Source organism: Limulus polyphemus, unplaced genomic scaffold (genome assembly GCF_000517525.1).
Source record: "Limulus polyphemus unplaced genomic scaffold, Limulus_polyphemus-2.1.2 Scaffold11081, whole genome shotgun sequence".
Taxonomy (NCBI): domain Eukaryota; kingdom Metazoa; phylum Arthropoda; class Merostomata; order Xiphosura; family Limulidae; genus Limulus; species Limulus polyphemus.
The window spans coordinates 1783-15448 of NW_013676691.1; the positions used below are offsets into that span (position 1 = coordinate 1783).

The window sequence follows — 13666 nt, forward strand, 5'->3', positions numbered from 1 at the left end:
GATCAATTTGTGATTATTTTCACCTGTGAATTGAAAAATGGTAATAATCAAAAACTAATTTTGATGAGTTGATTATTTTTTTGACATTTGATTTCTTCATAATTTTGTTAAATTAATTATTTAAAATAATTATGATTATAGTTAACTAATTATATTTTGGTAATTGTCCAGTTCTGGTTGTGATGTATGCATTTCTGAATGATAGATTAGAACATGTTCTTCTCTAATTGTTTACTTTACAGAATTAAAGAACTATAAACTTATTTTCATTCTTTATGTGAAATGTTTTTTTTTATTCATCAGTTTATATTTCTGTAAGATTTGTATAGAAAGTAGAATGTTATAAATGTGCACTTGGTGAGATAAATTTATCAAGAATTTTTTTTTTTACCTAAAGATATGCAGATGAAGTTTCTTAAAAAGAGTAACCAAAGTATGCAGACCATCATCTGTCAACATTGCCAAAGGAATACAGGCCATCAGCTGTCAACACTGCCCAAAGTATACAGACCATCATCTGTGAACACTGCCAAAAATATACAGACCATCATCTGTCAACAAGCGACGTTAGTACATTTCTTTTTGTTTTTCATTCAAAGACAATTTGGTTTAAATGATTAACATTTATTTTATTTTTTCTGAAGGTGTGAAACGACACTTCTGTCAGAGAGTAAGTATCAGAAATTGAGATTTCTATAGAGTCTTATGCTTTGTGTTTCAGGAAATTGAGTACTACTAATTATACAAGGCAAATGAGTAGTACAATAAATCCAGAAGAGCTTCAGAAGTTTAGATTATTATCACAGAAATGGTGGGATTCACGAGGTGATTTTGCTGTACTCCGAGCTATGAACTCGTTGCGTATTCCACTCGTTAGAGATGGATTGAAACACACAGGTATTGCCTCTTTAAAAGCTACACTGGGACCAAAGCCTTTAGACGGTTTGAAAATATTGGATGTGGGTTGTGGAGGTGGACTGCTGTGTGAGGTGAGACAGGAATATATTTGCACATAGTAATTTTTTTCTTTAGGATGTGAAGACGAAAGATAACACAAGATGTATACGTGAGTGAGATTCTTTAGGATGTGAATACAAAAGATAACACAAGATGTATGCGTGAGTGAGATTCTTTAGGATGTGAATACAAAAGATAACACAAGATGTATGCGTGGGTGAGATTCTTTTGGATGTGAATACGAAAGATAACACAAGATGTATGTGTGGGTGAGATTCTTGAGGATGTGAACATGAAAGATAACACAAGATGTATGCGTGAGTGAGATTCTTTAGGATGTGAATACGAAAGATAACACGAGATGTATGCATGGGTGAGATTCTTTAAGATGTGAATACGAAAGATAACACGAGATGTATGAGTGAGTGAGATTCTTTAGGATGTGAATACGAAAGATAACACGAGATGTATGCGTGTGTGAGATTCTTTAGGATGTGAATACGAAAGATAACACGAGATGTATGCATGGGTGAGATTCTTTAGGATGTGAATACGAAAGATAACACGAGATGTATGAGTGAGTGAGATTCTTTAGGATGTGAATACGAAAGATAACACGAGATGTATGTGTGAGTGAGATTCTTTAGGATGTGAATACGAAAGATAACACGAGATGTATGCGTGGGTGAGATCCTTGAGGACGTGAACACGAAAGATAACACAAGATGTATGCATGAGTGAGATTCTTTAGGATGTGAACACGAAAGATAACACAAGATGTATGCGTGGGTGAGATTCTTGAGGATGTGAATACGAAAGATAACACAAGATGTATGTGTGGGTGAGACTCTTGAGGATGTGAACACGAAAGATAACACAAGATGTATGCATGGGTGAGATTCTTTAGGATGTGAATACGAAAGATAACACGAGATGTATGTGTGGGTGAGATTATTTGGCACTTTAGGCATTATGTTAAGATGTAAAACAGTTTTTTGTCATGTGATAAATCTCTTTCAATCCATTAGTGTGCTTATGCTGGTCCTATTCATTTTGTGTCTCACCTAGTATAAAATTTGTTTGAAGTTAAACCCGATTTTGTAGAATTAACCCTATGATGATGGGTCACATGTCAAAGGCCATGTCATCACGTTTGTTGACTTGCTTTCAAAATGTTATTGAACTATTTTATGAATTTATGTCAATAAGTTTATCAAATTCTAAATTATAATTCAAATTTCAGTATTATACATTAGTTAATTTGTTAATTTAAAAGTAAATATTAAAATATACAGCTAAACATTGATTTTTCTGTGTCACGGGGTCTGTTAAAAGCAGCACTGGTTCAAACTAGATCTTTGTGATAAGGTAAGTCTTTAGTGAACTCAAAATTTTATATTCTTTTAGACCCAAATAAGCTTAGTTACTAAGCTTGATAAATTATAGTGCAATTCTATGCTATTGATATAGTAATTTATGTTTTTTTGGTAATTCAACTGTATATATATAATTACCTAAAAACATTTTCTTTTCACACCCTCCATTTGAGAAATTTCATAAAGCTTAGCAGTCTACGACAAGCAGCAAGTGAGTACAAAGGTCGTAACTAGAAGAGATGATTGTTTACTTTACTTCTTTATTTAATGTTCTATGTTTAAGAAAAGTTTAAGAACTTATTCCAAAATAGCAATAATGTATAATAATTGAAATGTGACTGCATTTTACAAAATACTAGTCCACTGAAACACAGCCAAGACAAGTTACTTTGTAAAGACTAAAGGTCAGTTTTATATTATTGGATACGGTATCGTGGGTGCGCTGTGTCATTGTAACTTATGTATTGTTAGCCAGGCATGGCTGGAAGGTAAATATAATTAAAATAATTAATATATATATATATATATAAATGCATAATGTTATGAGATTTAAGCTATTTAGACTAAACATTTGTGTTTGTGTTATAATCTGTATCATTCTAGAATGAAAAAAGTGTAATTTGTATTTATTTCCTAATTTTTTTATGTTGGTTACTAGGCTGGTCAAATTGACAGACCCCATAGAGTTAGAGTAGAGAAAATAACAGAAGAAATATAAAGTTATACTTAAAACAAATGTTTGAAATGTATTTAGGAAGTTTTAGAGATTACACAAATAATATTTGAGATTTTGGGGACGAATGATATTAATGACCAGAAATAGATTTCAGTTTGATTAGAGAAAAATATGGCTTTAAAATTTCAAATCAAAGGAAATGAATTGTGTTTTAGTTAAAGCCATTTTGAATCATGGGAAAAAATAATATTTAGTATAAAAACAACAACAACTGAGAAACTTATTTCAAATATTGTATGACTTTATATGTATATTTTCAGTAAATTAAAAGTAAATTGGATATTTCTTTGTCTGTTGTAAAATCTCTATTTTGCTCATAGAAACTGTTATATCAAACATTTTTCTGCTGCCTTATGTCTCCTTGTCAGCCCTTAGCAAGACTAGGTGCAATCGTCACAGGAATTGACCCACTTCAAGAGAATATTGAAGTTGCTAAGCAACACTCTGCCCAAGATCCTCAGATTAGTGGTCAGATTACTTACCTGGTGTCTAGTGTGGAAGAACAGGTTCAAAACCAGCCATCTTATTATGATGCAGTAGTAGCAAGTGAAGTGGTTGAACATGTGGACAACGTGGAGGTTTTTATCAGCTCAGCTGTAGATTTAGTCAAGGTTTGTTTTTCAATAGTCTATGTAATATCATATGAAGCCTTCTAAATCTACACAGTCCAAGACATGTCAGGTTCCGACAGCTTTATGTTTAGTCAGGAGTTGGTCTTTACTAAACTATAAAATATTATACCTAACCAATTTCAATCTACCGACCAGGTCTTGTGTCAGGTTTGGACAGATGTAGGTTTAGTCAGGGGTTGGTCTTTACTAAACTATAAAAACTTATACCTAACCGACTAAACCTACATCTGTCTAAACCTGAAACACATCCTGTGGTTTGTGTAGTGAAAGTGGTTAGGTATAATATTTTATAGTTTAGTAAAGACCAACCCCTGACTAAACCTACATCTGTCTAAACCTGACACACATCCTGTGGTTTGTGTAGATTGAAAGTAAGGGTTGGTCTTTACTCCTAGCTACTTTCAGTCTACAGTCCAGGACTTGTTTGAGGTTCTGAAACAGTACTACCTCCTCTCACGCAAAGCTGTCTCAACCTCAACATCACACCAGTCTTTTATACCCCGTCATATACTTTGTTTCACTTTTTTGTTTTAGAAATTTTTCTGTTTCCAAATTCTACTTTGTTCATATGAATTCAAGATTTAATATGGGGGATCATGATATTCCCGCATTAGTAGACAATGGTTCTAACATGACTCCCTAGTTCTCAGGATCGACAATGTCTGCTTGGGAAGCACAGGCTTTACTTCATGGGGAGTTCGTGTCTTACATTCTGCTGACGGTTTTCCTTTCACTTTACGATTTTTGTGAAAAGGGATATAACTATTGTGTGTAAATTGTCTTTCTATGCCACTTTCCACCTGTTACAATGATTGTCTTTCTATGCCACTTTCCACCTGTTACAATGATTGTCTTTCTATGCCACTTTCCACCTGTTACAATGATTGTCTTTCTATGCTACTTTCCACCTGTTACAATGATTGTCTTTCTATGCTACTTTCCACCTGTTACAATGATTGTCTTTCTATGCCACTTTCCACATGTTACAATGACTATATGCAATCTGCTGGATTAGGTATTGTTCTTTTACCAGGAGATCTTTGGTAAGTTTTTCAGTGTGTATTTCTCACTCTCTGTGGGTTTACCCATGATCAGTGACTTTGTGTGAGCCTGTGTGGATAAACCTAGTTTCACACTCAATAATTTACATCATTCATGTCTTCTCTGCTCAGTGTTGGGTAAGTTAGATTTTATACTTCTTTGACCATCTAGGTTAATTTAGTTTGAACTTGCATTTAGAGTTTTGTGTCCTTTGTTTTTGTTTGCATTTTTACTTCTTTTCACTGTTAATGTTATTTTGTTTGTAAGTTCCTATTTATTTTACTACTAGTCACGTCTAATTGTGGATTAGAATCGAATTAAACTTTGTTATTGTTAACTGGGTACCTTTTTATTCTCATGTTCTTTAAGGTCAGTTTTATTTTTGTGTCTTTTGTCATATAGATTCTTTTCATGGACATGTATGTTTGATATTTAAGGATCGTTTATCTTCTAAGTTCCTTTAGTGGTTTTGTACTTTGGTGTTTCTTATTTTTTTCTGTTTTAGGTCGAATTTCATAGTTTTGCAGGTTTATTTTTCTGTACTCTGTAGACTTTACGCATTTCTACATTTTGTTAGCTCGTTACTTTCTCTCAGTATGTTTAGTTTGTGTCTGGCTACACTTCATGACAATTCCTTGGGTTTTACGGTTCTGTCTGTGAGTTTCTGCTTTCCGTTTTTCTCCCCCTCTATCCACTTCCCAGATCTCCTTCCCTCCTCCTTGGGATCATACTTCGTCCAATCATCTTGATGAGTCTGCTCGAGACCTACTACACAAAAGAGCTATCGTACAGGTGGTGCCCACTCAACTGGGATTTTACTCCCATCTATTTGATGTATCCAAAATACACAGGAGATTGGAGTCTCATCACAGCTCCTTTCTGGCTGTATTCTTATCTTGCTTCACTTTGGAGTTCTACCTCTTCCTTATGTGGGTTTTTGCCCCAGTGTCACATCATTTTTCTTCAGTTCATCCATAAAGGTTTTGTTTTCCAGTTCTTTCTTCATCTCTACACGTTTTATTGAATGATATGCTCTTTTCCACATCATCTTCACTTGCTGGGTCTTCAGACTCCCTATTACATGGACAACTGGCTTCTGCTCATCTCTTCCTATGCCCAGTAAATCACTTGCACCTGCTTACTTCTTTGAGAAGATGCTTGAGTGGGGTTTCTCATTAAGTTGGAGAAGTCCTTTGTTACTCCCTCACAGTATGTTATTCATTTCGGGGTTCTCTTCACTTCCCATCTCAGTCGAACCCAGCCTTCTCCACTTCAGCTCTGTGATATGGAGTCTGCTGTTATGAAGGCCTTATCTTCTCCTCTCTCTTTTGGGGTTGTGGGCTTCCTTGGAAGCTTTAATTCCCTTATGTCAGGTGCACATGCATTCCCTTCATTGGATGCTTCTCGCCTAGTGGAACTTCCCCCAAGATCCTTTGGATCATCCCATCTACCTTCTAGCTGGGATTATGGCCATCCTTGCTTGACAGGGACTTGAATATGGTAGGAGTTCCCATTCCTTTGCCTTGTACCGAGTTTCCTCTGTTTACAGACGCTTCCTTGGTAGGCTTTCCTTGATTCCCCAGAGATTTCGGTTCAGTAGTCAGTCAAAGTGGCTCTGTATCATTTCCTTCTGTTCCTGCAGAAGTGGGTGGGTATGGATCATTCTGTCAGTTCTACTGTCATCAGCTATGGTACCAAGCAATAGGGAACCAAGCCAGATCTCTGTGTTTTCAAACTCTGGATATCCTGTATTAAATGACCAACCACAACATGACTGTGCTGATGTGTTATGTTCCTGGAATTGTGACTCTTGTGGCCAATCACATCCCAATCAGGTTCTTCCCAGGAAGTGGTCCCTTCATCCTCGGGTTTTTCTGTGGGTGTGTTCTTAACTCCACATATATATGTGTTTCTCGCTCACTGGATGCCAAACTTCCTTCCTTTTTGGTCTCCAGTTCCTCATCTCTTAGCTCTGGGAGTGGATGTTTTCAGTCCAGATTAGACCTATATGCGTACCCTCTGGTCAGACTCTTTGTCTGGGTCTTTTCTCTTATCCAGATCACACCTTGTTGTTTTCTGCTGGTTGCTCCATTTTGGCCAGCTCATATGTGGTTCCTTCTGCTCTGGCCCTTACTGGAGCAACAGTCCTGTCCTTATCTCTGTTCTGGTTGTTCCTCTGACAACCTCAATTGGATATTTTTCACCCCAATGTCACCACACTCCAGCTTCATGTGCGATTTTTGTCCAATCCCATGCCTCAACTCTGGGACTTGCCCCTCATGTAGCATCTCACCTTGCCTGTTCCATTCTCCCTTTTTCCTTGTCTGTGTACCAGAGGCTTTAGTCTTACTTCAGACCATCCTTCTGTTCCTCACCTGTCCCAGTTCAGGGTTTATTTGTCCCAACTGTTACTCTTTTTAGGGCCGTTCTGTTGATCATCTTCCTTTCTTCTACTTGTGGAATTCCTTCTCTTTGCCAGTCCTTTTATCTAGGGCCTCCTCCACATTCCTTTGTTCTGCCAGTTTGGGAACTCCATGTTGTTCTTTATGCCCTTTCTAGTTCTCCCTTTGAACCCTTTGTAATGTGTTTCTTGTACCATTTTTCCCTTAAGACCTATATTCTCTATTTCCTGGCATGTGGTTGTTGTCATTCCGATATTTATGCCATTAATGATTCCCGCATCCTTTACCATTCCTCGTATGCTATCCGGATCAGGCCTTCCTTCCTAAGACATCAGCTGGTTGAGAAGGTTGTTGGGCCTCTTCGCCTATTTCTTTACCTTCCTTTTCACACCTGTTCTCCTGTTCGGCTCTGGATCATCTACTTTGTCTAGTTCATTAACTGCTATGTTATGTGGCTCGTACTGCCTCCTTTCATGGTTCTCATTCTTGTCTCTTTTGTTCCAAGGAATTCCTCTGTTCCCATGACATTTTCACCTATTACACTACTGGTTGAGTTTTTCAACTTGTACGACCGGCGTATTCTGATGCATCCATGGATGGTTGCCATCTATATCATGTTTTTTCACACCAAATTTGTCATCTAACTATGTATTTAGCTGCTTGCAACCTCCATCATGTGGAGGAGATCATTCAGGCTGATATGTCGATGACTCACACTACATCTGTCACTCTTTAACTGCACAACATAGCTGTGTCTTCCTTGAGCGGGTATCGTCTTCCTCCGTGGCAATTCTACACATGTCTGTTTGCCTTTGCTTGGTGTAAGTCAACATATTATTATTTTTTGCATTACTTCATTGATTTCAGGATCCCACTTGGCGGGATGTGGTGGCGGGTGTTACCTGGTCAGGTATGCTGAATATTATATCTTTGCACTAAATCTGTATACTTCCATAATGCCCACTGTAGAGATGGGGTGTTTCTGTAAGACCACCAACCGCTTATCTGGTGGTATGTATATATCTATATCTATTTTGGATTTTTTTCTTATCACTGTATCATATATAAAAGACTCACTCATGGACTTCATGAGTAGAGCAGATAGGGATTTTTGCCCATCCCTACTGACCTGTGATCCTTACAATCAGGGTCTTTCTGCTTTTCAAAATAGGGAATCACAGACATCTACTTTCAGTTCCCAGTCATTGGAGTGGTGGACCATAAAGGTTTCTTGTGGAGTGGGATTTGTATGATAAAACAAACTTTCTAGTCATATATACCCACTCTGTTAGAAGAGAGCTATTGTTGTTACATTTCATATTATACATTATAATAATATGTTCAATCCAAGATGCTTCTCCTAAATGTTTTTTACTCAGATAAGCTGCACTTGTTAATCATAAAATACAAATTTTATGGAATGTGCTTCTACTGAATGTTTTCTGCCTGGATGGACTGCACTTGCTATTCTCAGTAAAACACGAGGCATTACTCCCAGATATTTTTGCCCAGGCTGACCACACTTATTGATAACACAATCTGTTACGTACAATATATGAAACAAAAAATATTATGCAAGGTGCTTACCCCAGATGTTTTTTGCCTGGGTGGACCACACTTGTTGATCTTACAATCTTATGCACAGTGCTTCCACTGTTGTTTTTAACTGGATGGACTGCACTTGGCGTAATCTGATATATTCCAAGGTGCTTCCTCTGGATGTTTTTTGCCCGGGCAAACCACACTTGGCCTGTTCATATACATTTATGGTCCTTGTGTCAGATTAATACAGCTTTAGGTATCAAGTCCTGGACTGTAGACTGAAAGTGGCTAGGTAAAATATTTTATAGTTTAGTAAAGACCAACTGTACACTAAACCTAAAGCTGTATTAATCTGACACAAGTCCTGGACTGTAGACTGAAAGTGGCTAGGTAAAATATTTTATAGTTTAGTAAAGACCAACTGTACACTTGTCAGATTAATACAGCTTTAAGTTCAGTGTAGAGTTGGTCTTTACTAAACTATAAAATTTTGCATGTACTCGTTTGTCATACTGTGTTTATTACTATTTACAGTATTCATGCACAGAGTTTGATGCTTTATTTATAAACTGTTGTAATCTGTGATTTCAGAAGGGGGGTTCTTTGTTTTTCACTACTGTCAACAGGACATGGTTGTCATACGTTTTGGCCATTTGCATTGCTGAATGGGGTTTGAGGATAGTTCCGAGAGGAACACATGAATGGAGCAAGTTTATTCCACCTGTTAATCTGAAAGAACAACTAGAGTCAAGTAAGACCACTACTGTAATATTGTGTATATTTAAAATTTAGTTACTTATCTTTGATTACAGTGAGTTTATAAAAAAGTGTTTCAATTGATTAACACCTTCTGATTCTAATTATAATTAAAGTAAATCAGAGTTGATCTAAAAATGTAATAATATAACCTAAAATTGTCAAATGACCCACCTTCCTTACAAAACCATTGGGTAATCCAGTACGTCAAGTATGACTGATGTTCCCTTTCCTGGCAGAACCATTGGGTAATCCAGTACATCAAGTATGACTGATATTCCCTTTCCTGGCAGAACCATTCGGTAATTGGTATGTCAAGTGTGACTGATGTTCCCTTTTCTTGCAGATCTGTTGGGTAATCCAGTACATCAAGTATGACTGATATTCCCTTTCCTTGCAGAACTGTTGGGTAATTGGTATGTCAAGTATGACTAATGTTCCCTTTCTTTGCAGAACCATTGGGTAATTGGTACATCAAGTATGACTGATGTTCCCTTTCCTGGCAGAACTGTTGGGTAATCCAGTACGTCAAGTATGACTAATGTTTCCTTTCCTTGCAGAACCATTGGGTAATCAAGGCCCTTATTGTATTGAGTACCACTGGTTGTTCAAAAGTAGGGGCAAGTATATATATATATGAACCCAAGGGTCCTATAATCTACCTTTTCAGCCCATGTGCACATAAAAAAAAAATGTGGGCTTTAGACCCCTTTGTTGGTTATACCAGGTAGGGCAGGTTGATACCCATAATAATTTCAGGGTTGTCAAACACTAAGTCTGTAAATATCGGGTTATGGGGTGTAACCCCCTCCCCCATACAATTTAATAAAGTAGTTGAGTTAAACTCAACACTTGAAATTTGTGTTGCAATAGTTAGAATATTTTTTACTTCCTACATTTGATCCTACTATGTGAAAATAATCATATAATACCTGTATTGTGGTGGTTTAAAATGCTTTTCACAATTACTAAGTTATTTTACTTTGATCAGAAGTTCTTGATAATAAAAAATAATAATCATTTTTCTATTTGATGATCACTCTAGAACAATAATTTCCAACTTTTCTTTACTAGAGAACTGTCATATTCAGTTGCTACATGGCATGTGTTACAACCCAGTCACAAGGAAGTGGTCATGGATTACTGATAGCAGTGTCAACTATGCCCTCCATGCTGTCAAGCTGAACGAGACTCACACCACATAGAGAATTCAAAAACATTTTTGTGATAATGTGTTTAGTTGTTTCAGTAATATATGCAAGAAAGAACAATAACTTATATTTAATTAAAAGTGCTCATCCTCAATAAAAAAAAATAACTAAAATTAAAGGTCTTAGTGTTTAAAGAAAATGTTCCCATTTCATACTTCTATTAATAACAAATGTTGAGAATTGAATAAATTGAAGATACTTGCTGTACTGTTTATTAAATGAGCTTATTGTATATAGTTGTTCACAATGTACCTTGGCTTTCACTATATTATTATGTTGAATATTGTAACTTATGAAATTTCCCCAACCAATAATATTGTTTTACTAATATAGTTCATAGACAAACATTCTCTTACCATATAGCACATTCCATTCTTGATAAAGTAGTAATATAGTTGACAGACAATGGAATGTGCTATATGGTAAGAATGTTTGTCTGTCAACTATATTACTACTTTATCAAGAATGGAATGTGCTATATGGTAAGAATGTTTGTCAACTATATTACTACATTATCATGAATGTAATGTGCTATATGGTAAGAGAATGTTTATCTGTCAACTATATTACTACTTTATCAAGAATGGAATGTACTACATGGTAAGAATGTTTGTCTGTCAACTATATTACTACATTATCAAGAATGGAATGTGCTATATGGTAAGAATGTTTGTCAACTTTATTACTACATTATCAAGAATGGAATGTGCTATATGGTAAGAATGTTTGTCTGTCAACTATATTACTACATTATCATGAATGGAATGTGCTATATGGTAAGAGAATGTTTATTGATAAAGTAGTAATACAGTTGATAGATAAACATTCTTACCACGTAGTACATTCATTCTTGATAAAGTAGTAATATAGTTGACAGATAAACATTCTCTTACCATGTAGTACATTTCATTCTTGATAAAGTAGTAATACAGTTGATAGCCATACATTCTCTTACCATGTAGCGCATTCCATTGTTGATAAAGTAGTAATACAGTTCATAGACATACATTCTTACCATGTAGCACATTCCATTCTTGATAAAGTAGTAATACAGCTGATAGATAAACATTCTTACCATGTAGCACATGTCATTGTTGATAAAGTATTAATGTAGTTGATAGATGTACATTCTCTTACCATGTAGTACATTTCATTCTTGATAAAGTAGTAATATAGTTGATAGACAAACATTTGTACCATGTAGTACATTCCATTCTTGATAAAGTAGTAATACAGTTGATAGATAAACATTCTTACCATATAGCACATTCCATTGTTGATAATATAGTAATATAGTTGACAGACAAACATTCTTACCATGTAGCACATTCCATTGTTCATAAAGTAGTAATATACTTGATAGACATACGTTCTTACCATGTAGTACATTCCATTCTTGATAAAGTAGTAATACAGTTCATAGACATACATTCTTACCATGTAGCACATTCCATTGTTGATAAAGTAGTAAGACAGTTGATAGATAAACATTCTCATACCATGTAGTACATTTCATTCTTGATAAAGTAGTAATATAGTTGATATACAAACATTCGTACCATGTAGTACATTCCATTCTTGATAAAGTAGTAATACAGTTGATAGATAAACATTCTTACCATGTTCTACATTCCATTCTTGATAAAGTAGTAATAAAGTTGACAGATAAACATTCTCTTACCATATAGCACATTCCATTCTTGATAATATAGTAATATAGTTGACAGACAAACATTCTTACCATGTAGCACATTCCATTGTTGATAAAGTAGTAATATAGTTGATAGATAAACATTCTCTTACCATATAGCACATTCCATTGTTGATAAAGTAGTAATACAGTTGATAGACATACATTCTCTTACCATTTGGCACATTCCATTCTTGATAAAGTAGTAATACAGTTGATAGACAAACCTTCTTACCATGTAGCACATTCCATTGTTGATAAAGTAGTAATATAGTTGATAGACAAACATTCTTACCATGTAGCAAATTCCATTGTTGATAAAGTAGTAATATAGTTGATAGACATACATTCTTACCATGTAGTACATTCCATTCTTGATAAAGTAGTAATATAGTTGATATACAAACATTCTTTTACCATGTAGTACATTTCATTCTTGATAAAGTAGTAATATAGTTGATAGACATACATTCTTACCATGTAGCACATTCCATTCTTGATAAAGTAGTAATAAAGTTGACATATAAACATTCTCTTACCATATAGAACATTCCATTCTTGATAATATAGTAATATAGTTGACAGACAAACATTCTTACCATGTAGCACAAATTCCATTGTTGATAAAGTAGTAATATAGTTGATAGACATACATTCTTACCATGTAGTACATTCCATTCTTGATAAAGTAGTAATATAGTTGATATACAAACATTCGTACCATGTAGTACATTCCATTCTTGATAAAGTAGTAATACAGTTGATAAATAAACATTCTTACCATGTTCTACATTCCATTCTTGATAAAGTAGTAATAAAGTTCACAGATAAACATTCTCTTACCATGTAGCACATTCCATTCTTGATAATATAGTAATATAGTTGACAGACATACATTCTTACCATATAGCACTTTCCATTGTTGATAAAGTAGTAATGTAGTTGATAGACGTACATTCTCTTACCATGTAGTACATTCCATTCTTGGGAATGTGCTACATGGTAAGAGAATGTTTATCTGTCAACTATATTACTACTTTATATTTTTGGTAAAGTAGTAATATAGTTGATAGACATACACTTTCGTACCATGTAGTACATTCCATTCTTGATAAAGTAGTAATATAGTTGATAGACATACATTCTCTTACCATGTAGCACATTCCATTCTTGATAAAGTAGTAATACAGCTGATAGATAAACATTCTTACCATGTAGCACATTCCATTGTTGATAAAGTAGTAATATAGTTGATAGACATACATTCTCTTACCATGTAGCACATTCCATTCTTGATAAAGTAGTAATACAGCTGATAGATAA

The 13666-nt window shown here is 35.0% G+C and overlaps 1 protein-coding gene across 1 annotated transcript; it reads left to right on the forward strand.

Annotated features, from left to right (window-relative positions):
- Positions 1-340: 340 nt before the first annotated feature.
- Positions 341-10885, forward strand: LOC106476637 (ubiquinone biosynthesis O-methyltransferase, mitochondrial-like). The gene is made up of 5 exons (XM_013937281.2): positions 341-566; positions 722-989; positions 3438-3680; positions 9278-9437; positions 10517-10885. The coding sequence occupies exons 1-5, from the start codon at positions 400-402 to the stop codon at positions 10645-10647; spliced, it is 969 nt and encodes a 322-aa protein (XP_013792735.1). The 5' UTR covers positions 341-399; the 3' UTR covers positions 10648-10885.
- The last annotated feature ends 2781 nt before the right edge of the window (positions 10886-13666 follow it).

Coding starts and splice junctions, on each gene's coding strand:
- LOC106476637 (XM_013937281.2), top strand. CDS start 400: ATGCAGATGAAGTTTCTTAAAAAGAGTAACCAAAGTATGCAGACCATC. Junction 567..721: donor ATCATCTGTCAACAAGCGAC/GTTAGTACATTT, acceptor TTTGTGTTTCAG/GAAATTGAGTACTACTAATT. Junction 990..3,437: donor GAGGTGGACTGCTGTGTGAG/GTGAGACAGGAA, acceptor TCTCCTTGTCAG/CCCTTAGCAAGACTAGGTGC.